We start from the raw sequence: 27,526 nt of genomic DNA, 5'->3' as shown, positions 1-27,526 counted from the left end.
TGCTTCCTGTACTGCCAAAAGAGCATTACAATGCCAAGTGTCCAAGTCTCATGGCAAAGCCTTCCGGAAAATAAAGTCTGTTAAGTATCTTCCCTCACTGTGGATGTTTCTATCCAATTACATGTTCCCCGAGGTAAATTTCTTTTAAAGCACATGAAAAACAGGAAATGAATGAAAACTGAGCTATGCTGGAATGCGTCTCATATTGCATGGGTAGACATCATAAATCTTTCCATTTAGACAGGTATGCTGTTAAAACTTTCCAGAACTGGCACCACTGTAGAAATGTTTAGCTTAATAAACATGGGTTAGTGATAATAGGCTCATAGCTGGAATAAGCCCCCACTTCCATCAACAGAAAGTTGAATAGAAATATATTAATATATTTCCACTTTAAAAAAATAGGTTGCATGTGCCTCAGGTGACGTGCTGCCCTGCAGGAAACAGGAAACCAAACCTACTGAAAGTTGTCAATGAGATAAAGAAGATCCCAGTGTTGCAGCTAAAAAGATAAAAAACAAAAATGAGGGAAAAAAACATGGGATAGGAACAAAAAAAATCACTGTACTAGTAGACTAATTAGTAAGATATGGCTCATTTTTATAAGGCTTAGATCAACAGTTGATCAAACACTGCTGTCCAAAGCATACTGTCTCTAAACAGTAAAAAACTTAACAGAGCACAGTTAGCCTGTAAGGGAATAAAGAGCTACATGCTAATGCCTAGAATCTTCTTTTTTTAAAAATAATAAAGTCTCAAATATTTATTTTTTAAAAAGCTATAAAGCATTCATAATAAAATAATGGAGCATGCATATTACCGTATCAGTGCTGACTTTGTTAAGCTGCAATTAGTGTAAACGAGCTGTAGTTAGGTACCTTCTCTGAGGCAAGACTGTTGGACCGTTCAAAACTGTCCACACTTCCCAGCCGACCTCTCATTCTGTTAGCTCCCTGAGTGAAAAGAATAAAATGAAATGCTTTATGTGATTTAAAATTTTACTTCAAAACTATAAAAGGTAGTTCCAGGTGGCTTCTTAATGTTAGCATTAAATTAATCCTTTTGTGGTTCACTCAAATGTGTTGGCTATACTAATAGTCATTACAGCATGGTAAAAAGAACTATTCCTGATCTATTTCCATTATTTCTAAATCAGCTGTTAGGTAACTAGATACTCAGATCAAGCTTTTTTGAAGTTAGTTTGGTTACAGGGTTACATATTATTGATCCATAAGTCCAGTGAGGGCCCTATTAACTCTGCCTCAGATTCAAATACGGAAGATACAGCAGTACAAACAAAAACGCTATGCAGAAAATGACTTAATGCATATAACCTAGATCAACACACCATAATTCACATTATAGGATTATAATTATTATCAGTTAAAAATAACATAGAAGAAAGCACATTCTAAAATTTGTAGGTTTTGCTTCATTCATTATTGCATAATGTAAAATGATTTCAGCAAATCATTTAATTCTGGAAGACTCTATATCAGTCTGCTTCAATATTGGTGAATTGGTTATCGATTTTTTTTCACACGGTCCTTTTGTGTGAATTTTATAAGTGATCTCAGAAAGAGATCTAAGAGATCACCTAAGATCTAAGAAACCCAAGAACCCATGAGATCATTTTGCCTGTTCGCCTCACTTCAGGAAGAAACTGAGGTCGACTACAGAAGGAAAGCGGATACAAGTCAGGCTGGAAACCTCATCATCCACAAGATCTTAAAAGACAAAACACAGACTGAGGAGTTCTACACAACTCTAGAACATGTGGCAAAGTTCTAAAACAGAATGAGTGGAAACACCAGTCAGCTCTGTGTGACAGTGACCCTGTGAAATTTTTTAAAAATGCATAACATACGTGTGTACCTATGCAACAATCTTGCATGTTCATCACATGTACCCCAAAACCTAAAATGCAATAAAAAAAAAAACTAAAAAAAAAAAAAGAAAAAATAAAAATGCATAACATTTGCATCATACTTTCCAGGCTTAAGAGTCCATCTCCAAACATTCTTGGGTTTATTTAGGGGGTGGTGATAAGAGGGGGCTGAATTTCATTTTAATTTTTAATCAAAGCAATATCAGCACAAAATGTCAAAAGTGAAATTGTGCTATCAAGCTTCTAATGAGAAGTGGTGGTCACCAACCCCCTCTGTAGCACTTTGAATCCCACTCCCCAAAAGCAAACCTTGGAATTATTTATATTGATATTCATGGTATTCAGCTTATTCTACCGTTCCTTAAGTTTTCCATTTTAGAAACTATCTATTGACTTCCTGACTCTGGAAGATGAAACTTTAATATTCTTACTTCATTATACACCCAGTTCCACCACACTACACACACACACCCCTCTTGCCCTCTTCCTTCAATATAGTTACATCACGAACTTTGGTTAAATTAGTACTTTGTGCTTATATTCTTATGACTCTGTAAATATTGTCTGCAGCTGAGCTACATATTTTACTATGATTATGTCTGATTACACCTCATATCTTGTATATTTTGTTTTTCATGGAGTTAGTGACTACTTCAGCAACCACAAATTTATTACAAAACTCTCCTACAGTTCACAATATGTCAAACATCACCACATAAACCATCAATTACAACTCCTTCCTCCCTCCTTCCCTCCCTCTGTCCCTCCCTCCCTCTCTCTCTCTCTATCTCTTATTTATTTTTTTAAAGCTACCTTTATGGGGACCTCTGTGTTTCTGCCCCAATCTGGACATGTTACAATGTAGGCTTGTTCTACAAATCTTCCTAGGATTTCCCTTCACTATCAACCCCGAAATTTCCTTTGACCCTCTCCTCTGCTGGAATTTCTGTTTCCTTGGTTTCATACCTTCTCCTTTTTTCATTTACTTCCTCATTTTGGTGAGGCACATTTTCCAGGTGCTTTCTGAGAAAGGGAGAGTGGGAACTAAATTTTTTTAAAAATGTACAAGTCCATAAATGTCATTAATCTATGCTTGTATTTCACCAATAGTTTGCCTAGATATTGTATATCATAGCGGTTAGAAATTTTGCTTCCAAGTATCTTAGTATTGCTCAAATGTCCTCTGGTTCAGAAGTCTAAAGCCATTGTGATTCTAGAGCGTGTGTGTCTGACATGCTGTTTCTCTTTGGAACAGAATCTAAGTTTGCCCTTGGGCATTGCGAAATTTCACAGCGCGCCTTAACATGACTTTTACTCAGTCACTCTGTTGTGCATTTTCTGAGTTCACTAAGTCTGGAAACTCAGGCTCTTTAGCTCTGAGAAATTTTTTAAATGATTTCATTCAAAATTTCCTTGTATGCATTTTTTCTTACTGGAAGTCTTACTGTTTGGTTCCAGACTGATCCTTTAACTTTGGACCTGGTTCTCCTATTTTCCATTTCTTTGTCCTTTTGCTCCATTTTCTAAAAGGATTTTTTTCAACTCAGTTTCCTGGTCTTCTATTGAACTTTTCTTTTTAGATCTACTATTAGAAAGTTTTAGCAGTTCTTTCTTGTTTTCAAATGACTATGTTTTATTTACAGTATCCTGTTTTGTTTCATAAAGCAATATTTATTCTTATCTGTATGCATTAGAGCTTTATCTCCAATGGCTTACTATATCATAACTACAACAATAATAAAATAGCTGCACCAAATATTGTTGAATGCTTATCATGTGCCATATACTATGTGAAGCATTTTGCACTGCATTAGCTCACTTAATCCTCATAACAATTGTGAGCTAAGTATAGTTATTTAGCCCATCTTCACAGATAGAGACTGAGGTTCTCAAAGATGACATTGCCCAAGTTTACACAGCTATCTGCATGCCAATTTGCCTGGTTATCTCAGACAGGTTATTTGGTCGTAACAGACAAAGTAGTCAGATGGGTATCAAATCATTCGAATTATTAGAAAAACAACTGAAATCACCTATTTTACTCATAGTGGTGTTTTACCCACATGTGCTTTCTTCGTGCACAAAGAAAAACAAAGTTACTTTAAAATTATACTCTGCCACTTCACACATTTCAACAAGTAAAAACATGGATGTTATTCTGAAGAAAGTAGAAAATGAGGACTATTTTCAAAATAACTTGCATTTTATATTAGTAAATATTGGCTTGGCATGGTGGCTCATGCCTGTAATTTTAGCACATTAGGAAGCTGAGGCGGGAGGAATGCCTGATCCCAGGAGTTCAAAACCAGCCTGGACAACATGGCAAGACCCTGTTTCTACAAAAAATGAAAATAAATTAGCCAGTCTTGGTGGTATGTGCCTGTGGTCCTAGCTACTACTTGGGAGGCTGAGGCAAGAAGACTGCTTGAGCCCAGGTGTTTGAGGCCGCAGTGAGCTATGATTGCACCACTGCACTCCAGCCTAGGTGACAAAGCAAGACCCTATCTCAATAAAATAAAATAAAATTTATATTTGTAAATACTCTGTTTTGGAAAGCAACTTAAAAAAAAAAAACAGCCACTACAATACATGATTCTGATTCTCACCTTTGAACAGACAGCTTTTTCTGTTTTACTACATTATGATTTGCTAATTCATGTGTCAGACCCTTTCCCTTGGATCTGCTTTTTAGTGGTTAATGAGCTGAGCTTCCAAGCATTTTAAAAAAAAATGGATCCTATTTCATAAACAACTACAGTTAGCTATATAAAATATTCTGACATTTAAAAAGGGAAGATATTATGAACTAAACTCTGTAACTGGAGTGTGAATTTTCTACGATCCAACTCAGCAGGAAAAAAAAGACAAGTTTTAGAAGTACACAAAACCTCTTTTGCTATGTAACCTTTAATACAAGGGGAGCTGCCAACCCGCCCAACAAGTGCATTCTGCTGCACAAGGTACAAGCAAGACCTTGTTAGGTCACAAAATTTATGTCCCTTGGCATCACTCTGGGAAACAAAAGCTACAGTATCCACCTTTATCAAAACGGATTGGCTGTGCCCTTGCTGAAGGTGTCATTACAGCAATTGAAGGCATGTGAAAAAAAGACTTCAAAGTTGGCACTGCAGGTATTATGCAGGATGCCAAGGTGCTACAAAATAACACCTTAAATGCCCTTTGCCATTTTGTAAATGACAGAGGTTTTGAGCTTACCACTGAATATACCACCTCATATCTATAATGTGGTATTTCCCTAACATACTAACATTTAATCCTCACAATTACATGAGGCAAGTGGTTATTCATGTGTCCATTTCACAAATGAGAAAACTAAGGCTTAGAAAACGCAAATAATTTATCCAGGATCTTAAATGTAAAATTTGCTAGGGCCAGGTATTACATTCAGGTACCTGACATCTACTTAAATGGTCTTTTCTGCTAAAATTTTCCCTAAACACCGTATTCAATTCAGGTGGCTGATGCTGTTTCTGATGCTGGTGCTTTAAGAATTACACTTACCTTAAGTAAGTGTAATTGCATCAGAATCATCTGGAGGGCTTGTTAAAACCCAAATTACTAGACCCCACCCCCAGAGTTTCTGATTAAGAAGGTCTGGGGTGAGGACCAGGATTTTACTAATTTATAAATTTTAAAGGAAAAAGGAACAAATATTTTATAAAATTTGCGTCAGCATACTTCTGACAAATCTCCTAGATGTTCCATTCCGAGATTCAGTTTTCCACTGATAAAATAATGGCATTCACAATTGACCATGCTTGCTGCAGGGCTTCTGTTAAAGTTAGATGGATCTCTATCATTAAGAGAATAAACAGGAAAGTATTATGGGCCATAACAAAGAAACGAAACTAGTAACACCGTATATCCAAAGTTACTGGGTCCTAATGCTCTGTTGCACAAACATGGAAAAACTCAAAATGTATCCAAGTATTTAACTAAATATATTCTTATAATGCTATTAAGATTAAATAGATTGAAATAATATTTTTAAAAACAATATGCATTTGCAAATAAGTGGTTAATTCAAAGTTCCTCGCAAAGTCTAAGAATTTATATCACTCATTTGCCTCTTTAAAGACACTTGGAGATCACTAAGGAAGGCATTTATAGAATGAAGATGAAATTTTCTTTGTGTATTAACATAAAGAACAAAAGACTTTAAAAAGTCATCAAGGAGGCCAGGCGTGATGGCTCACGCCTGTAATCCCAGCACTCTGGGAGGCCGAGGTGGGTGGATCACGAGGTCAGGAGTTCAAGACCAGCCTGGCCAAGATGTTGAAACTCCATCTCTACTAAAAATACAAAAATTAGCTGGGTGCGGTGGCATGTGGGAGGCTGAGGCAAGAGAATTGCTTGAATCTGGAAGGCGGAGGTTGCAGTGAGTCGAGATTGCGCCATTGCACTCCAGCCTGGGTGACAGAGTGAGACTCCGTCTAAAAAAAAAAAAAAAAAAAAAAAGCTATCAAGGGTACAACTTGAAACTTAGTTCATAGGAGTTATGAACCAGTTTTACCACTTGGTATTCACAGGCAGTGTGGTGGGTTCAGAAAAGAGCCCTTAATAACCTGAGCTATTTATTAACACATGAAAACAGCAAGCAGAAAAAATAAATTTTAAAAAACGCCCTGGTGGGCTTTGGGAGTTATGTGTGATAAGCTGATTTAAAGCAATCATTTTGTTTCTCTTTTTTCATTTTGAAACAATCTCAAATGCAGAGGAAAGTTTTAAGTACAGTACAAAAATGTTCTTTTTTTCCCACAACGATTTACACATAAGTTACCAATATAAAGCTCCATTACCCTGAACTACTTTACTGTGTATTTTGTATAAACAAGGACATTCTCCAATATAACTAAAATACAACTTTCAAAATCAGGACACTGACATTGATACAGTAATAATACTGAACCTTCAGACTTCACTTCAATTCCATCGGTTGTCCCAATAACGGCTTTTAGGGCAAAAGGATCCAATTCACAATCTCCCGTTCCACTTAGATTTTCTGTTTCTTTAGGGTCCTTCAATCCAGAATTATTCCTCAACCTGTTCTTGACTTTCTTGAAGCTAACAGGCTTGCTATTTTGCAGAGTCTACCTCAAATTGGGTTTGTTGACATTTCCCCATGATTAGATTTAGGCACTGCCTGTTTGGCAAGAATACCACAGAAGCGGTTCTGTAGTATCAGGTGACACAGGACTCAAATTTGCCCCACTGCCAATGATGTTCAATCTGATCACTTCATTAGGGTGGTGTCTGCCAGCCTTCTCCATTGTAAAGTTATTTTCCCATTGGTAATTAACAAATATTAATTACATACAGCAAATAACTTCTTTATGATCAAACTTTCAATATATTCTTTTATTTTTCATATCAGAAAGTAGTTTCCTATTTTATGGAACAGGTTAGAGTCTCTATTGCTATCATTTATGTTAATTCCTTTCTCCCTGGATCCCACTATCCTTAAGACATTTACTTACTTGATCAGTCCCTGTGTGTATACACCCATCTCCACAACGGCCACTGCACAGACACTTCAGGCTGTGCCACTCCATTCTGGGGCTGCCACCCCAACACATGTATACCCTCAGCCTGCTCAGGCAGCCGTCCCTGTGAATACCCACTCCCCTCCACTGTGGCTCTGACACCCCACACTGGGCCTTCCCTCTGCCAGGGTGCTGCCTCTTTCGACCTCCCCAACCAGGTTCCCCTTCTCTGCTGATTCCCTCCTCACTGCAAGAGGCTCCCACACCCTGCATCGGGCCACCCCTATGTTCCACACCCCACTAGGACAGTCTCCCTGCTCTGAGCCACCGTGGGTCACCCTCGCCACAGCCCAGACACCCACCTAACTTGACTTCACCTAACGGCTCTAAGATAGAATTGTTCAGGAAGAGGAAAATGATAGTGAAAATGCTTATTTTAAAATGGAAGATATACACGTACTAATATATAAATTTCTATTAATTTTATATAAAATTTTATATATATTATAGCCTGAAGTGTCTGTGCAGTGGCCATTGTGGAGATGGGTATATACACACAGGGACTGATAACAGGAAAATCAAATTGAAAGGGAAACATTTTGCTTATTTCAAAATGGAATATACACATTTACTAATACATAAATTTCTATTAATTCATACTTTGCTCAGCACTTCCTCTAATTTCCTAAGAATGGGTGATATGGTTTGGATCTGTGTCTCCACCCAAATCTCATGACACATTGTAATTTCCAGTGCTGGAGTTGGGGCTTGGTGGGAGGTGCCTGGATCCCGGGGATGGATTTCTTAGGAATGGTTCAGAAACTCCCCTTGGTGCTGTTCCCATGATAGTGAGTTATCATGAGATCTGGTTGTTTAAAAGTGTGCAGCACCTCCTCATTCTCTCTGTCCTGTTCTTGCTCCCACCACGTGAGATGTCTCATTCTCTCTTTGCCTTCCAACATGACTGGAAGCTTCCCAAGGCCTCTCCAGAAGCAGAAGCCACTATGCTTCCTGTATAACCTCCAGAACCGCGAGCCAATGAAACCTCTTTTCTTTATAAATTATCCAGTTTCAGGTATTTCTTTATAGAATGTGAGAATAAACTAATATAATGGGAAAAAGAAGAATTTCTTTATAACATTCTATGAGAAATGATTTTTAAAGTTCTTACAGTATTGAGCATCAGTATTCTATTTCACCTTTTCTACACATATATATTGCTATTACTAAATCTCTATTGCTCAAATTCAAATAAAGGCCCCAGAATAAATCTCAATATGAGAAGGAAACTTATTAAGAAAGATCATTTTGGGCTAGGCATGGTGTTCACACCTGTAATCCCAGCACTTTGAGAGGACAAGGCAGGTGGATCACCTGAGGTCAGGAGTTTGAGACCAGCCTGATCAACATGTTAAAACCCTGTCTCTATTATAAATACAAAAATTAGCTGGGTGATGTGGTGTGCACCTGTAATCTCAGCTATTCGGAAGGCTGAGGCAGGAGAATCACTTGAACCTGAGAAATGGAGGTTGCAGTGAGCCAAGACTGTGCCATTGCACTCCGGCCTGGGTGATAAGAGTGAAACACTGTCTCAAAAAAAGAAAAATCTTTTTGATAACAACTAATTTTTAAAAGTTATCTTAGATTTTTGCTTTTTTTTTTTTAAAGGATATCAGTGAGCCAGTTGAGACTGAAGCTAAACTGTTAGAAAACACAGACATACATACTTAAAAGACCATCAGTGCAATCTTACCCTTGAGAAGATATTTTCCAGGGAGCTAGTTAAGGATCTCTTAGCTTTATTTTTCAGAATGTCAAGTTTGAACCTTCCACCGCTTGTTGCATTTTCTGGGATTGTACTATTTGAAATAGTCTAAAAAAAGAAAAACAGATGCATTTTAGTTTGGAAATACTCAAGATTAAATGAGATTTTAATTATAGGCTTAAGACTAAGCTATTAAAAAAACACAAGAATTCTTCAGTAGCTCAAGTAAGTAATAATTTAGGTCCCACACTGTGAACACAATGATCACAAGGAAAGAGGTTTAATTTTTAATATTTTAAGTAATAAAAAGACAGATGCAAAATATTTCCTTCATTCCTTTCCTTTCCATGAATATATTCCTGATGCATTTAGCAAAAATTATACTAGAGATGTCAATTTTTCTGCTGCTATTCTGATTAACATCTATAACCATCCCTTTCTAAGATGGATATTTTATTCCAAATTACCAAGGAAATCACAGAACACAAGTTCCAAAGAACAAAGCATTTTCCAAACAAAACTGGATGCCTCTGTTATAATTCCATTTTCACTGGTGAGTGGGTGATTGATCGCTTAGATCACAAGTATAGAACCAACCCGTGTGAGAATCTACCATGTGTCCATTATATTAGGTTCTCCATGTATTTTATCCCATTGAAGTAGGCAGCTACTGTGTAGATCACACAGTCCTTAGTAGCAAAAAACTTTCAATCAAGAAATCTTATGATTTGCTTGGGGAGGAAATAGCAACACAAAGCACATGTAAGTGTCAAATACGAAAGCAGGACGATTGGCTGTGGGTCTAAGCAGTCAGGAAGAGAAGAATACACAGGATTCAGACAGGCAGGAAGAAAGGGATGAAGACTTCCCCAGAAACTGGAGATAGTTGTTGGCAAAATGCTAAAGGGTGGACTGCTTAAGGGACACAGAGTCAGTGCACAAATAATATTTGGTTAAAATATTATTTGCCGTTACTTTTAATGGCAAAAACGGCAATTACTTTTGCACCTGCCTAATGGAAGAAGTAGAAGGTAACGTGAGAAAGTCAGGCTGGGAAAAAAAAAAAAAACCTTGAATATTCTTAAGTGCCAGGTAAATAGGAAGAATTTGTAATCCGAATTTATAACCCAAGGGAAATCCCTGTGATTATAATGTTTTAGGGAGAGTTATCTAAAAGGAGTGTTCGAAAACACACCTAAAAAACAGGGAAATCATAGGCTGAAAGATCAAACTGAACTGGAGGCTTCAGCACAGTCTACATAGGAGGTAATAAGGGCCCACATTAGCACCTGCTCCATCAAATCAGTTAAGAAGTTACAGATGCAAGAAAGGTCCACCAGGAAAGGAAAGGAATAATGAGTGATCCCAGTGTTTTATACATCCATACCCATTGGGGTATGGATGTGGGCTGGATGGGGCTTAGGGTGTGTATAAAACACTGGGATCACTCATTATTCTAAGGCTTCCAGATAAACAAATGTGGCAAAAATAGAAAATTGTATGGACACTCAGCAAATATAAGAATATAAGACACATAGTAGTGGCTCAGTAAATACCACTTGAATAAATGGAAGGAAATGAAGGAGGGGAAAGAAGGGGAGGGAAGGGGAAACACACTGACTCTGTGTCCCTTAAGTAATCAATTGCTTTGTGATGATTTCTCCATCACAAAGAAATGCACATCTCATGTACATCCTCCTTTAACTCCAAGTCCACACCAAAGCTCACGTCTCCATATTTATACTCAACTTCCTCTACAGGCACCAAATATAATCAGTCTCCATATTTATCACGTCAAGTTCCTCTGTGGGCACCAAATCCATTTTTCTAATTGAATTTGAAATACATTTCAAATTGAACTCTTACTTTTTATTCTCATCCCCTGCCCTGCTCTTGTCTGCTTTCTGTATTTCCTGGCTCTGTTTCATCAAGTTTCCCACAGAAACTCCCTCTCCCTTCCTTTAGACTCTTCAAATCACTAAGTCCTAATGCCGTCTAAATAGCTCTTCACGCACAGTTCCTTCCTCACTTCTCTAGGGCTGTAGCTCAGCCTTTCTCCTGAGTCAAATAAATGCTCAAGACAAAATTATTCAAGCTACTTATGTACCAATGCTACCTCTAACTTGTGCATACACCACTGTATGAATCCCATCATATTTTATTTGGTTTCATGTTGGTTTCTCCTCCTAAACAGAAAGATGGCAGGAAAGGGCTGTCATTATTCTTCACCGTTGCCTGGTATACAGTCCGTACTTGAAAAGATTTCTGCAATTATTAAATCACTTATCACATATTCTATTAAAACGTTCTCCCAACTGGAGAATATGACTTGGTCTTAACACCCTCAACCCCCCTCATCCAGCAACCTCCCCAACAAATCAGAAGAAGAGCAGAACTTTCTCTTTGTGGTGCAAATCTGATCTTCTCACTCCCTTACTTGAAATCCTTCCATGACAAAGTCAGGCTTACCACTTAAGGCCCTTCCTCACCTCATTCTGCCTATCATCCCAGCCTTGTTTGCCCCACCAATCCCCAAGCACAACCTCAAAACCAGCACCTCCTTCCAGTGCCTGCATGTAGGAAGTTCGGGCTCGCCACTACATAACTTTGTGCTCCATGTTTCTTTCTTAAAGTACAGTTCCTCAGCTGTTCTGAGAACAAGCTTTATCTCCCCTAAAATTCCAGCTCCCACAGCTCCTTCCTCTCAAATCTCCTCTCTTTTTACTCTCCACTCCAGCTCCAAAGCAAAGACACAGATACTTTTGCACTCACTACAGATTCATTTTTAAAGCCACTTATTGACTTTATTCTATGTATCTATTGATCTGTTTGCATTTCCCCTTCAAATATTTGAGCTGTTCTCTGGAGGGGACGTGATTCATTTGTCAGTTTCTTTGTCACCCTTATCCATCACATAGTTTAACTCATAGAAGGTTCTCAAAAAGTGCTTGTTCCATGACTAAATGAACGACTGTATACTAACAATAAGTGATTTGTTCTGAATGTAATGAAATAAAGATATAACCTGAATTAGTGTTATCAAGAGTTAATATTTCATAATGCCCTTTGATGTTACTGCTGGTGGTCCTGCTTTTGCTATATGCAGCAGAGGACAAATTCTAAACTACATGCACAAAAATACCATCCCTCAGTTTGCAGCTAGGGTACCATTTACATATTACTGTTGTTTCACCATTTGGGCTATCTCCACTATTTTTTTAATGTACTTTAAGTTTTGGGGTACATGTGCAGAACGTGGAGGTTGGTTACACAGCTATACATTCATATGAACTGGAAATAAAGTAACAGATTACTATAACTAAAAATAATGTATGATCATTCTAAATCATGAACATGTACTATTAATGCTTTTTTTTTTTTTTACATTTTAAAACTATTATTAGTTTAGCTGAATGTGTCAGTGTCTGCTAAAATTTCCCATAAAACTACTAAAATGCTTGCGGGGAGAAGGACGGGAAACTCCGATAGGACTTTAGTCCTAAAGAACACGAGAGTACAGAGGGAAGAATCTCCTCCCACATCCATTGTCCTATTTTAACAAAACCCATGAACAATAACAACAACAAAAGTAGGTCAAGGAGGAAATGTCTTCTCACCGACGGGCCTTCCCCGATGTGCACATGCGTCTTCTGCTTGGCTTCACACAGCTGCCTCAGGTGTAAAATCACGAGTTCATTTTCTTCCTGGTCGCTGACTGGCTTCATTTTCTATTCAACAGACAAACCAAACAGAAGGTGTATGGCAACACAGCTTCTCTCCTTTTATTCTGTCTGGCAGGCAAATGTAAATCAAGCTCAGAGTTTTAACTTCGCTCAGAAGCAAACGTACAGTGGCATTCTAGCTCTACCCAACGGTACTCTCTAGGCAGCAGCATGAAAACAGGAACGCATAAAAACAGGATCCAATTCTCATTCCTTATGTCTTATTTATGAGACTCACAAATAATGTTACCTGAACTCTTTCAAAGATGTCAGCTTGCTCATTATCTGTCAGTGATGAGAGATGCCTCTGTATTACCAGCTTGGCTCTTGGAGGGTAGAGACCTAAGGAAAATGATGAGGGAAGGTATTAAACAGAGTCTAGCAGCAGAGATCCAGGGGCAGAGAATGCATTACACTTCACCTTTTCCCAGGCAGGCTCTGAACTTAAATCTTCTCAAGAAGACGTGTTCCTGCCTACAAGAAACCTTGGAACACTACACAGAAATGATTAAAACGAGATGAAAAACCTCTCCACCAAAATCAACAGCTCCCTGCAGTGATCTTGGCACTAAAATTACTAACAACAAGCCTGGCGCGGTGGCTCACGCCTGTAATCCCAACCCTTTGGGAGGTGGAGCAGAGTTTTCGGAAACTTTTCCCCTAGTTCTCATTCAGTACTGCACAGGAGTTTAAAACAGGCCTAGTGACAGTGTGGCCACAGTATGGCAGCACTGTGTACATTGTGACAAGTATGAAGCCAATTCTAGTTCTTTTAAACCCCATTTCTATAAAAATACAAAAATTAGCCTGTAATCCCAGCTACTCAGGAGGCTGAGGCAGGAGAACTGCTTGAACCGGGAGGCGGAGGTTGCAGTGAGCCAAGATGGAGCCACTGCACTCCGGCCTGGGCAATAAAGTGAGACACCATCTCAAAAAACAAAAACAAAAAAAAAAATTACTAACTTCTAAACAGTACTAAGCACAGCCAGGTACCACTTTATACTAACAAACAACCACCGTAGAAACTGATGGATGATTTAACCTAAGACCTCACATGGAAACAAAAGCTAAAGACTAGCCTTGGCCAAAAATTTTAAGCTTACAACTTGACATTAAAAGAAGAAACAAGAAGTAATAATATTAAAGGCAATACTACAGCCTAGACAGTGATCTCTTCCCCTGATACAGTTCTTGTTCTATGAGAATAGTTTTAAGAATAGCATTAGTATTTAGTGAGCTTTCAATGTTATTATTTTGTCAGGAAATTATTTACTTCTTTATATTACGATATTCATTAACCTATCCTATTCTTACACATAATTTATATGAAGTCCTTGGGAAAATCTTTTTTCATGAAGAGGTTGTTTTTATACTTTTTAAAAAAAGAACGTTTAATTTATATTTGCAGTAATTCAATAGACCATCCATTTTTAAAGAACAGATTTCTCTTTCTTCAAAAGAATACTGAAAGAGGCCAGGTGCAGTGGCTCACACCTGTAATCCCAGCACTTTGGGAGGCCAAGGCAGGTGGGTCACAAAGTCAGGAGTTCAAGACCAGCCTGACCAACATGGTGAAACCCCATCTATACTAAAAACACAAAAATTAGCCACGCATGGTGGTACACGCCTATAATCCCAGCTACTCAGGAAGTTAAGGCAGAAGAATCGCTTGAACCCAGAAGGCGGAGGGAGTAGTGAGCTGAGATCGGGCCACTGTGCTCCAGCCTGGGCAACAGAGCAACAGAGCAAGAGTCCATCTCAAAAAAAAAAAAAAAAAAAAAAAAAAAAAAAAAAAAAACAAGAAGAAAAAGAGCAGATTTTCATTATAGTTAGGTTCCACTTAAGAGTATTGCTACTATATTTAGATTATAAAGAGGATATCTATGTATATATAATATTTAATAAACCTTATAGGTTGACTGGCACTTTAAAATCATTTGTCATTATAAGGCTGCCTTTGCTATCTTTCTCAGGTTATAATTAAATACATTATGCAATGTTATGACATAATTTGAAAGTTTCCATGTATTCATTATATTTTTTTACAAAGAATAAGACAAAGTAATTGGTCAAAAATGCTTATTTTTTCTGCTAAGTCTCATCACAGAACTTAAAAATAAACAATGTATTAGTCTATAAGTACATTGTGCACTGTATCTGCTAATATACCTGTCTCTCACTCTAGACTGTAAGCTTCTTGGGATTAGTCCATGTCTCAATCATTTCTGTATCCCCCAGTGCCTAGCACATTGCCTGGTCCACAGCAGACATTTCACTTATGTTTATTAAATTGTGTTTTTTGTCTTGGATAGTAGTTTTCTAGCTTTTTTGTTGTTGTTGTTGTTCATAAGAGACAATGAGAAGAAAAGGAAGTTGAGTGGGTCATCTCTCTCTTGTGCCCGTCCCTCCTCAGAAAACATTTTTTAAAACCTGCTTTATATGATCACCTCTGTCATCTCTGTCATTGACAAATGTCCTTCAAAAGCCAAGCAGGCTTCATTAAAGTTCTAAATGTTTAGAAAAGGAACTCATCCTCAAGTCAGGGAGAAAAGGGGAAACAACAAATAAACACTTGACGTTCGGTGACGGTTTTGTCTCCATTCATTCAACAAATATTTGGTCAGTTCCCATCATGTACTTAGCAGAGTCTTAAAAACTGTGGGAAATACAAATCCCTTCCTTGAGCTTGCCTTGAGAAAAGAGAGAGAGAGAGAGAGAGAGAGAGAGAGAGAGAGAGAGAGAGAGAGAGAGAAAGAGAGAGAAAAGGAAAAAGTCAAGCACCTAGCAGAGACGGACAGCACATTCCCATTTGAGTGGACATGAGAAATGATTCTTTGGGTTCTTATTTCACATCAAAACAAAGAACTATTCAATGACAGCAGGGACTTTCTCATTTCCCAAGTGCCAAAGCAAACTTCTCTTTTGCCAAGGCCACATTAAACTGTACCTTCAATCCTTTCACAGAGCTTATGCAAAGAGTGCATCGGGCAGGCCTCACACAGTTTAATCTGAGTCTTGGCACTCTGCAGGGCAGCCGCTGTACTGAAGGCCTGTTTCAGAGTCAGCATTACCTCATCAACCTACAGGAAGAAACAAAACTCAGGTCTACAAAGGTTGGCTTGCATGGCAACATTCAAAACTCAACAGCAATGTGAGCCTTTGTCGATGCTGACTAAACACTAAACAGAATTTTGATGACTACAGAGCTAGCCAAGAGAAAATACTAAGTCTTGAGGTGAGATGTATCATACATATAATTGAAAGCTGGATGAAGTAAGATCATTTCAATGTGTGTAATATAATACCGCTCTGTTAATTCTAAATTTAATGCTATTTTCAGATTGCATTGAGGGCTATGCTCTCAGAGACAGTTTAATTAGTCAATCCTTCTTCTGTATAATTATGTAATTTATCAGATAAAGATCCTTTTGTAAGTTTTATCTGCCACTTATATGAAACAACAAAATAGGTCCAATATTCAGTTTGTTAATAGGTATCCTATTTACTTTACTCTTCCGGATTACTTTTAGTGTAAAAGCAAACAAAAAGTGTTAAGTAAAGTCCTGGAGAAAAATGAGTTCCATTTAAACAATGGTGGGGAAAGTCTGCGAGCATTGCTGGCTTATCCCTGTAACTTCTGATTGATTAATATTATCATTCCACTTTAGATGTGTGACACTGAAAAGGTCTTACACAGAGGCGCCTGACAGCTGAGTCTCACCATTGGGCCGGCAGCTTGCAAACCACCAGCTAATTTCTTTTTTGTTCTTCCATGACCCAGTCAAAAAGTTTGAATCTAGCCTTCTTCTTTCCTGGTTGCTTCTTTGAACCCAACTAACAGCTCATCCCCACGCATTGTTAAACCAATTTTAGGTTGTATCTCCTTTTCTGTAAACAATCACAAATGTAAGGTGTAATTTTCCTACACGCTGTAGAACTTAGATCCAATTATGAAGCCCTCATGACAGAGCCATTGAGCACTAAGGGCCTCATCCAAACTAGCTCTGATATTCAAAACCATTCACCATGCTTGGTAAGCACACTTGTGTTTCCTTTTTCCCCTCCCCCATGGCCTCATTTAAGAATAAATTTAAAGAATGTAATCTACTTCTACATTTCAATATAGGAGGAAACTAAAAGAAAGAGAGACTAGTCTTCTACTATTTCTGAAAGAAGAGGTCAAACACCAAGCAGCCAGTCATTATTCAGTTATGTTTTATTATATCACCAACTTTAATACTTATGAATTTCTTATTATTCCATGAATAAACGTAATTTATCATAAAATATTATTTTACACTATAAGCAAAAAGAGAGACGAAGGGAGGAAAAGAAGAAGAACTGAGCATCTAAGCTTCCAGCACAGCCCTCCAGGGGCCATCACAACACTGCGCTGTTTACAAATTCATAGCAATTATTACAAAGCAGCGGAAGAAAATGCTAATTGTGTATTCCTGGTACTCAGAGAAGCTAACTCAGCATGCGCGGTGGACACTGTCTTACACAAGCCACCTCACTCCTAACACTGCTTACACCGATAATATTTAACTGACTGTTTTGTTTTGGTCTATTGTATCCGCTGCTTAAGTCACCCTCTATTAAGAAGGAAATTTACATTCAGTTTTTCTTGATGCTTGTAGTTCTGAGGCCTCACTATTCAGTTAAGATGCTCACTGATAAAATTAAACAGGGTTTGAAAGATCCTAGCATAGGCCTGTTCTTAAGAACAATTATGCCAAAACTCAGATTCTGACACAGCTTCAAGTAACAGGAAGGCATTCACAGCCAGTCAAGTCTGTTGCCTTAGTCACAGAGCATGTTAGGTGGAAAAATGCGGCACGTTCCCAGACTTTCTACTGTGATTCTGTTTCCAAAACTCATTCTACATGCCTGAGGGCAAAATGAAAATACCGAAAACTAAAAACAAAACCTGTAAAAAAGATTGGAAGTCACAAAGTTTTACATCATTTTCCTTTTAGTGCAAGTTCTCCAGTGACTAGAGATTAACCAGCACCTAGAAAACAATGACCTGAAGTGAAGAGTCACGCAGTCGTTCTATCACTCAAAATACAGAAGTAGCAAGCACCTGCTATCCTTGAGCCCCCCTGACACAACATGTAAAGGAGACAGTTCAAAGTCTGTGAATCTCACAACCAAGTAGAGTAGGTGGTTATGCAACAGATAAGTGAGTATGGAGATAGGCAGGAACAGTTAGAGACTAGGAATAAAGTACAGCAAGAGAGCGAACAACAGAGCAACCAAAGGAGGCAATTCTTGAAAAAAAAAAAAAAAGGTAGGGGGAGTTTCATGTGTTTCCCTGGGAGAAATCCTGGTGGGTGGATCAAATGCCTAAGAAAATAATTTTCTGAAAACTTTTCTAAGAATGGTGATGTATATGTCTAAAGGTTTGTATCAAAATAATATGGGGAGATGGCATAGGTGCAAGAATAAGTAAAAACTTTGAGGGAAAAAGAATCACCATATTTCTTAACCACGCTGATGTATGTCCAAGCCTGCTTTACACGTTTCCTCTGGAACTTCAGTTACCTTCAGTCGAGAGCAGGAGAGGGGGTAGTGTTAGAAGAATTCACTTTTAAAGGCCAAAGAAAGAAAATGAAGGTTAAAGTAAGACCACAAAGAATATGGTATTTTAAAAATGAAGAAGGGGCTAACAAAGAAAGAAAACCAAAATAGCTCTCTGCTCTGCTGATAGAAGCATGATCTGCTCTGCGATGTTACAGCAATTAAGAAAATAAAAAAAAGATCGGTGGCCTTCCTTATCTTCTCATATGATCAATGAGAAAAGTAACATCTTTTCTCCTATTACGAGTCTTTTCCTACCTTTTAAAAATGCTCAAAGTTCCATGACTGGATTTATTAAATCCAAGAAAGTATCTAGGCATAAATTTTACCATGACAATTTGTTTTCACTTTTCAACCGCTGTGCTGCTTTGAAGAGGAAAAACATATTTCTAGATGCCTTCTTCTTTTCCCACAGGTAGCCACTTTGCAAGGCTTGGGGTCCTAAGAGACAAGTCTTCTGTTCGACAGATGTGTCGGGAGGAGCAAGCAGACGGCAATAACACGACTTACCAGAGATTCGCTGGCACACTGGAATACGTAACAAATATACTGGCTCAGTCCAGACTCTGGGGCCTCCCGGCAGATAAAGCCAAAGTGATCCACATGCTTTATACCCTGTATGGAGGAGAAGAAGTGCAGTACAGAATTGACGGGAACATATCTTTTAATCAGCAATATGGAAAGCAACCTCAGTTCTCTGCTTTCACAGTTCTACGAATTTTTCTTTCACGGCAATAAAGGGGGGACATAATGGCACAGCAAACTCATACAGTGGCCCATTGTCACATAAAATAAAAGGCGAGACCAACTCAGATTGTTTTGCTTCTGATCAACACTCTGTGACCCAAGGCCACAGGAGGAAAAATATTGATGGTAGGATCCACTGTGTCTTGTAATAAAATGTATTCCATGTCTGCAAGTAGAGGAGTTTTCAATTTACTGCCTTCTTAGCCCAGCTAGCTGTCTGATATTCACATAAACCCTGTCCTTATCTATCTGAGGCAAAGAATATGAGAAAAACAAATACTGGCAATACTCAAATTAAATGGCATGCAGTTCCCTAAAGTATGCATTAAAATATTGGAATGTTCCTCTTTATAGGCACTCAAGGAGCCATACTTAAAAGACTGATACGTTAAAGAAATGATTGCAGGTGCCAGTTACCTACACCGACAAATCATTGTACTTCTTGGGCCCAGGCTAAATAATCTCCTCTATATTTCATTTAAAAAATTGGAATCATCTGTGATTTTCATTCAGTTTGAAGGTATACATACTGTTAAGTAGACCACACCTTAATAGCAAGCACAGTACTTAGAGAAGCCAGGTAGGCAAAAAATTCAAAGTTGTCCTAAAATACCCTAAATCCAAGTGAAAAGGAAAAAACGTGCTTTGAAGTTGGATTTGGGCTTAAATCTTGATTCAACTAATTGTGAGATATGCAATATTGCACTGGGTTGCTCATAATTATCTCTGAGCATCTATTTCTCATTATAAAACGTAGTAACAGCACCTTCTGTCAGGAATGTTTGAGATTTAGAACTAAGAAATATAATTCCTAGGATGTTTGATAAATGGTAACCACTATTTTGTTATAATAAGCTCAATCTATCCAATAGAAATAGAAAAAGGAAATCAATCCTGGCAAAAAGAAAAAGTACGGAGAAGAGAGGTTGTAATTCATGAAATGAAAGTAAGCCATCTACACATGATATCCATACACAGGAAATTTGCACAGTGACTACAAGCCCACCATATGACCTTTAGATAGACAACCTCAAGTTTCATCTTTCCCTTCTCATCTCCTTTCCTCTGACTTTCTCTCCTCCCACATTCCCTTCTCTCTTCCCCAAGTCCAGCCGCACTGGCCTCAATTTGGCACTTGTTAGTGATTTAAGAATATTCTTTACTAGCTTAGTACTAAATGGGACAAATTCACAGGACCTCATTAGCTCAGAGAGTCCTGAGGCAATGGTTATGCTCCCAGGAAAGAAAACCACTTCGCTAGTCCCCACGCTTGCCAGGCAAACGGTCCAACAGATCTGGAAGAAAGAAGCATTTGTGGGTGTGCACTGCTAAAAATCAGCTTGTTCCTGAAAACAGCCGTATCATATGAGTTCAATTCCATGGAAGGATGTAATAAGAGCAGGGCCAGCCTGACAATTACCTTGATGAAAGGCAGGCCTTTCCACACATTTCCCTCAGGCTTCTGTTTCTTTTTTTTGAACCAGAATATCAGAATGCAAATCTTGACTTTAAAAAAACACAAAGGAGAAACAAGAAATCATATCTGAACTTCCAATTTTTGGAAGTTCTTTTTCCTGTTTTGATTTTTTTTTTAATTTTAATTGCCCAATGAGCATTGCGAGTTTTCTCACCAGGAGGGTCAGGAGTGTGGGGTAGGAAGCACAGCTTTTCAGGATGCCCCTTGGTGCTCTGCGGGGTAGAAATTGCTTCGGTTTAGACATCACTCTCTCTTTAGTATTTGGCATAAGGCCCACCATATGGAAAGCACTCATTCATTCAACATGTATTAACACCTCAGCGTTAAGCTCTATCTTAATACATCTGATTCCAACATCCTATAGAACGACACCACAGCCTTAGACATACTTATAAGCCCTCACAGCACTTATAATCTTGAAGGGACTACCAGTAAACTGATAATTACAAGAATGCTTAATAAATACTTCTCAGTTAAAATTTCTGTGTCCTTTAGGAATTTAGAAATATATAATATATTCCTCCTTATTTCAACTGTTGACAAAGTTATCAGAGTAGAAAACTTTTATCTACACAATGTAATTTTATATCTCCATGCAATAGAAAGTGTATTAAAACAAAATATCGGAAGTGAACTGTATTAGCTGAGACTGAGGCAAACAATCAACAAGATGTACAAAAACTGGCCAGGCATGCTGGCTCATGCCTATAATTGCAGTACTTTGGGAGGCCGAGGCAAGATCTCCTGAGGCCAGGAGTTCAAGACCAGCCTGGGCAACATAATGAGTCTTCATCGCTACAAAAAAATGTAAGAAAATAAAAAGTAGCCAGGCATGGTGGCACATGCCTGTGGCTCCAGCTACTCCAGAGGCTAAGGTGGGAGGATTGCTTAAGCCTAAAAGGTCAAGGCTATAATGAGCCATGATCATGCCATGGCAATGCAGCTTGGATGACAGAGGAAGACCCTGTCTCAAAAAAAAAAAAAAAAAGACAGAAACTGTCTTGTTATCTTCAAAGGGAAGAATGTCTGAATATCATACCTATAGCAATACTAACTTCAAATTATTTTTAAAAAGACAGTAAATAAAGAAAACATGATAGCCCGTAATGATTTTTTCAACATCAAAATATATGTAAGGAACTTGGCAAGATGCAGCTCCTTGAAGGTAAGTTGAGTCACTAGGCAGAAAAGACGTGAATTCTCAATTCCAGGAACTTCCTTAGAGGTGCATTTTTGAACCTTCCTACATTTAGATTTAGATACTCCCTCCATCTGACATCTTCGAAAGTTCTTTTTGTGTTTACAACATGTTTAGGTAGCTCTAACTTTGGGATAGATATTCTAGATTGTTACTATGGTCCTTAGGACATGTGTCTATGCCTAATATATTCTTGTACATATTTGACTGTATTGATTAGTTTAAAAACACTTAAACATGCAGTTTGTGAATTAAAAATAAACAAAAGAACAAAAATACAAAAATATTTTCAAAATTTAGTGTTTACATTAAAATAAGCAGAAACCCAACTTCTCCTTTGCCACCTACTATGGTATAAAGAGCAAGCATGACTCAGTTATACCCACAAGACTCATGGTCCAAGATTCCAAGCAACACTAACTGTGAAGGTATTTTCCAAAGAACTTACCACCACAAAAAGTCCAGCCCTGGAAGGGATTTGATGAAGTGGCATTACAATGAGAGAGTTGACTCAAATGAGGACAAACTGTTACAACAGATACCAAGGGACCTGGACAGGATTTTGGTGCTGGCATAGACATAAACACAGAAGCCCTTGCTTTAAAACAAATTCCCTTTAAGAATAAAAATTTAAATTAAAAAAAAATTTTTTGAAGGGGGTCAAGCCCAGTTATTTTGTTGTTAATTTTGAAACAAGATTGAATTGGTCTCTTCAAATATTATGATATACTTTGATACATACCTGAGAACAAGAGGAGATGTCTTTAAAATTCTTTTCTAGGACAACTGATTTAGTGTCTGGACTGATAAGGTTAATTTCAAATCGCCCCACCTTAAAAATAAAAGCATTCCAATTAATTTCAACTCACAAGGATCTAACATCTCACTTTATAATGAAATATTAAACTAATAATACCAATTCAAATGCAATATCCCAGATACATCTAATTCACATGTCCTTAAACATCCAATCCAACCAATAATTTTAACCTCAAACATCAGCTGCCTCAAAATGTTTCTTCCCTCTGTCAAAAAAAGTATGAAAATTAAGTTGGTCTTCAATCATTATAAGATACAATTTTTTTTCAGAAATAGTAATTTTTAAAAATCAGTTATAATCATACTTTCTCCCAAATGGTCAGCAAAAAGATATATCTGTAATTGGACTAATGAATTAACATTTTTGAAAATAAACCATTCCAAAAAATTAACAAGGACTGTGACTAGCTTAAAAAAAAAAGAATAAAGTATAGCATAAAGAATAAATCTGATAGCCCAGAGAAGAGGGGAATTTCAGTTACCGCATCACCAAAGACTAGTGAGGCTTTAATGACATAACTTGAGTTCATTAAAACCAAACAAACAAACAAAACAAAACCAACCACCACAAAAAATAGAACAAAATAGGAACTTGGAGAGGTCAAGGCTGTAGTGAGCTAAGAGCACACTGCTGCACTCAGCCTGGATGACAGAGCGAGGCCCTGTCTCTTAATTTTATTTTTTTAATCATCAAGGGTTTTTTTTTTTAATCAAGTAGTGACATATTCAATGCCACCTCTTGCCATCATTTTCAATTGTTGAAATGGGCATACCGAACTCAGAAAGCAAATCTGATGCCTTCATGGAGATGGAGCCACATTTGTGTTTTGCATGGGATCACTTCTGCAGGAGAACATCACATTTTCTTCTTAAGGAAAAATGCTTGTAAGTGTTACTGCTTTGCTTTGAATTTACTTTTGAAGCTGTATTTGTTTACCTACCAGTGTTTATAAAATCCTGCATTTGGGATGCTTTTTCTATAATAAAACATCATTTGTGAAAAAAAAAAAAACTCATGAACTTCTGATAAAGCAAACTTCTGATATTATACACTGGTACTGTTTACCAAAATACTCTGGAATTTCCTTCTCAGGAAATCTTTAAAATAGGACAAAAAGATAGTCACTCTTTTTTTTATTTCCAAGGAAACTCAAATCTTACAAGCTGAGGATTAAATACTTTCTACAGGGTGTTGTTATGAATTAAGTTATTTTAAGTGGAACCTGACACCTTCTATACCTGGTACAACATTCAAAAATATTCAGAATTAAGAATGATCTTTTATACCAATACTACAGCTTGCATCAAATTATTTTAGTATCCAGTTCAGTACATTTTTAGGCCAACTGTGTTTCTTTAACCTCTTTTGTGTGACAGCATAAACTGGTGTGTACTCAACTCAAAATACACATATGAGTCTCTGGAGTTATTTCCTCTCCAGAAAAAAATTCCTTTGTGTCTCCATGCCAAGTCGCACTCTCTCAGATTCATATCTTTAAAGATTGACTTCATACAATTTTTGTTGTTGAGAGGGACTCTTGCTCTGTCACCAGGCTGGAGTGCAGAGACGAGATCTCAGCTCATTACAAACTCTGCCTCCACATTTCAACCAATTCTCCTGCCTCAGCACCCAAATAGCTAGGATTATAGGCACACCCCACCACGCCCAGCTGATTTTTAATAGAGATGGGGTTTTGCCATGTTGGCAGTCTGGTTTGAACTCCTGACCTCAAGTGGTCTGCCCACCTCACTCTCCCAAAGTGCTAGGATTACAGGCTTGAGCGACCGCGCCTGGCCTACAATTTTTTTTTAATGCATTTATTTGAGATTCAACCCAAGGCAAATGCTGGTGATAGACTCTACCAGGTGTCCAGGATGCCCCACGAATTGCTTCTTCCTCCTCTTCCTTCCCTACGACTCCCTTGCTTCTTACACTCCACACTCCAAGTCTGCCTCTCGCTCCTTCTCTACTTTCCTGTGCACTTTCTCCACCTGCCTTAGCTGCTTTGAAGGGGAAAACAAGTAAAAGATTATTCATTATATAGAGGTGGAGCTGGGAGGAGTGAACAGCGCGCGGCCAGCCGTACCTGGAAGAGCATGGTCCTGTTCTTCTCCGAGTCCGAGGGCTGGACGTGACTGGGCGCGCTCGCATGTCTCCTTCGCGGCTGGGATTTCTGGCTGCTCTCGTGAACTCTCCTTTGCACGCCTGTGACACTGCTGCACCGAGATCGAAACTCCTGCTGCTCATCAAAGCCAGAATCCTCCAAAATCCGTTCAGGGAAGCAGACCCTGGAGCTGGTCGGGGCAGGCTGGCTGGAGCCGGCAGGTAAGCCAGGGTGGGTGTTGGTGTCATCCACCTCCTCCGGCAGGCAGTCTCCAGGGGACCCGGGCACCACCACCTCCAAGTCAGCCAGGTCCTCTCCCGGGTCCGCCCCGCGCTGCTCGCCTTGGATCTTCAGGCGCTGCTGTTCGTGCAGGCTGAACTTTTCCATGCAGTCATCGATGAGGCTTGACGGGGCCTTCTTGTGGGTCACGGTCACCTTTCCACAGTACAAAACTTCGAACTTCTGAGAATTGTAAAAGGCATCTTCATTATCTTTGCTGGGTTTGGCATCCTCTTTCATGGCCGCTTTAGATAATTGCCTTATGCTGCTAATAACATCAGGAACCTGGGGAAAAATTAAAATCCTGATTCTAGTTGAATGTTTTGAGACAATTTACATTTACCTAGCCACATGGAATGTATTTTCATCCTAAATAATATACAAAGTAATAGACACTACACAAGACAGAGCATACACTTACAGTATTTGATATAAATGACTTCAAGGTAAAATTAAAATGTAATGAAAATTAATTGAAAGTGAATAACAGGATTATATTTTCCCACTTTAAATGAGCTTCCCAGAAACAAAACCATGAAACTATATAACCCACTGCCCACCTCTTATGTTATAAAATATCTTTTGATTGTTTTTAAAGTCATGTTGTGCCTCAGCTGAAAGGAACCAAAGTTCCAACCATGAGGATAAAATAACCTTTCTTGATGAGGAGATTAAAATCTAGAAATCCTTCATCAGCATTAACTATCAGGGAAACTGCAAATTAAAATTACAATAAGATACCACTGTATACCTCTTAGAACAGCTAAGATCAAAAGAAAACTAACTGCCAGCAAGGACGTGGGAGCAACTGGAACTCTCATACATTGCACACAGACATATAAATGACACACCACTCTAGAAGATGGTTTGGCAGTTTCTTAGGAGTTAAATATAGACCCACTTTATAACCTAACCATTCCACTCCTAGAGATTAATCTAAAAGACTGAAAAACACGTCCACACGAAAGCCTACAAACGAATATTCAAAGGCACTTTTGTCCCAATACCCTGTGAAGGGAAAGTATCTTAGGACCCCAAAATCACGAAGGAAAACTCAAGCTGGAAACTGCTTAGGGTAAACCGACCTCCCATCTATTCAAAGTCACCCCTCTGCTCACTGAGATAGACACATATCTGATTGCCTCCTTTGAAAAGGCTAATCAGAAACTCAAAAGAATGTAACAGTGTGTAGCACATATCTGTGACCTAAAAGCTCCTTCAACATGCCAGGCACATTCCTCCTTCAAAGTCTCTGAACCCACACTCCTGCCTCAGATACCTGTATGGCTCCTTCCCTCACTTTATGTAAATCCATGTTCTAAATGTCACCTTCTGAGGCAGCATCCCAGGGTGTCTTCCCACCTCAATGCACATGTATGTGCACAAGCACACACACTCACACACATACACACACACACACTCTCTCTCTCTCTCTCTTTCTCTCTCATACTCACACAGCCAACATTCCTTTGAGTTTTTCCCTGCTCTACTGCTCTCCCTAACAGCTACTACCTTTACTATTCAGTGTAATTTACTGATTATGTAAGTAATATGGTTTGGATTTGTGTCCCCACCCAAATCTTATGTTGACTTATAATCGTCATGTTGGAGGAGGGGCCTGATGGGAGGTGATTGGATCATGGGGGCAGATCTTCCCCTTGCTGTTCTCATGATGTTGAGTTCTCATGAGATCTGGTTGTTTACAAGTATGTAGCCCTCCCCCTTCTCTCTCTTCATCCTGTGCTGGCCATGTAAGACGTGTGTGCTTCCTCTTCTGCCATGATTATAAGTTTCCTGAGGCCTCCTCAGCCATGCTTCCTGTACAGCCTGTGGAACCATAAGCCAATCAACATTTTCTCTTTATGAATTACTCAGTTTCGGTATTCCTTTATAGCAGTGTGAGAATGGACTAATACAGCAAGTAAGAATGTAAGTTCTAGAAGGATGGTGATTTTTGTTTGCTTGTTTTTTTCATTGTTTTTCTTGATGTATTCCCGGAGCCTAGAATAATTCCTGGTACACAGGAGGTTTTCAGTGTATGTATTGGTTCAAAAAAAATTTTTTTGTAATTTTCATCTTTCCAGAAAAGGGAAGATCATCTTATACTTGGGATTGTTTTATTTTCAGACATATATGGTAATCTTTAAATCTCCTAGTGCCAATTCTAAAAGCAGAATTTGTTCTCTTTCACATCCAGTAATCTCCTTTATCTGTTGAGGGTACATTCCAAGACTCCCAGTGGATGCCTAAAACCAAGGATAGTATCGAACCGTTAAAAAAAATACATATATATATATATATATATATATATATATATATGGATGGATTTTTTTCTATACAAACATACCTACCTGTGATGAAGTTTAATTTATAAATTAGGCACTATAAACGATTAACAATAATATCTATTAATAAAAATAGCAATTATAACATATTGTA

The 27,526-nt window shown here is 38.3% G+C and overlaps 1 protein-coding gene across 5 annotated transcripts in view; it reads right to left on the bottom strand.

Moving 5' to 3' along the window:
• Window positions 1-27,526, bottom strand: part of TBC1D4 (TBC1 domain family member 4) — a 178,937-nt gene that overhangs the window by 44,628 nt on the left and 106,783 nt on the right. For 4 of the 5 annotated variants that reach the window (XM_010341673.3, XM_010341675.3, XM_074387606.1 and 1 more), the window contains exons 2-9: window positions 24,791-25,372; window positions 22,627-22,716; window positions 18,973-19,077; window positions 15,827-15,959; window positions 13,130-13,221; window positions 12,775-12,885; window positions 9,146-9,265; window positions 879-953 (exon numbers count right to left, since the gene is read on the bottom strand). In XM_010341673.3, coding sequence (XP_010339975.1) covers window positions 879-953; window positions 9,146-9,265; window positions 12,775-12,885; window positions 13,130-13,221; window positions 15,827-15,959; window positions 18,973-19,077; window positions 22,627-22,716; window positions 24,791-25,372 — 1,308 coding nt within the window. The remainder of the gene's footprint in view (window positions 1-878; window positions 954-9,145; window positions 9,266-12,774; window positions 12,886-13,129; window positions 13,222-15,826; window positions 15,960-18,972; window positions 19,078-22,626; window positions 22,717-24,790; window positions 25,373-27,526) is intronic. The other variant, XM_074387607.1, reaches the window with a different exon arrangement.

Source organism: Saimiri boliviensis, chromosome 16, assembly GCF_048565385.1.
Source record: "Saimiri boliviensis isolate mSaiBol1 chromosome 16, mSaiBol1.pri, whole genome shotgun sequence".
Taxonomy (NCBI): domain Eukaryota; kingdom Metazoa; phylum Chordata; class Mammalia; order Primates; family Cebidae; genus Saimiri; species Saimiri boliviensis.
The sequence above is the reverse complement of the archived record's forward strand: the minus strand, read 5'-3'. Positions and strand labels throughout refer to the sequence as shown.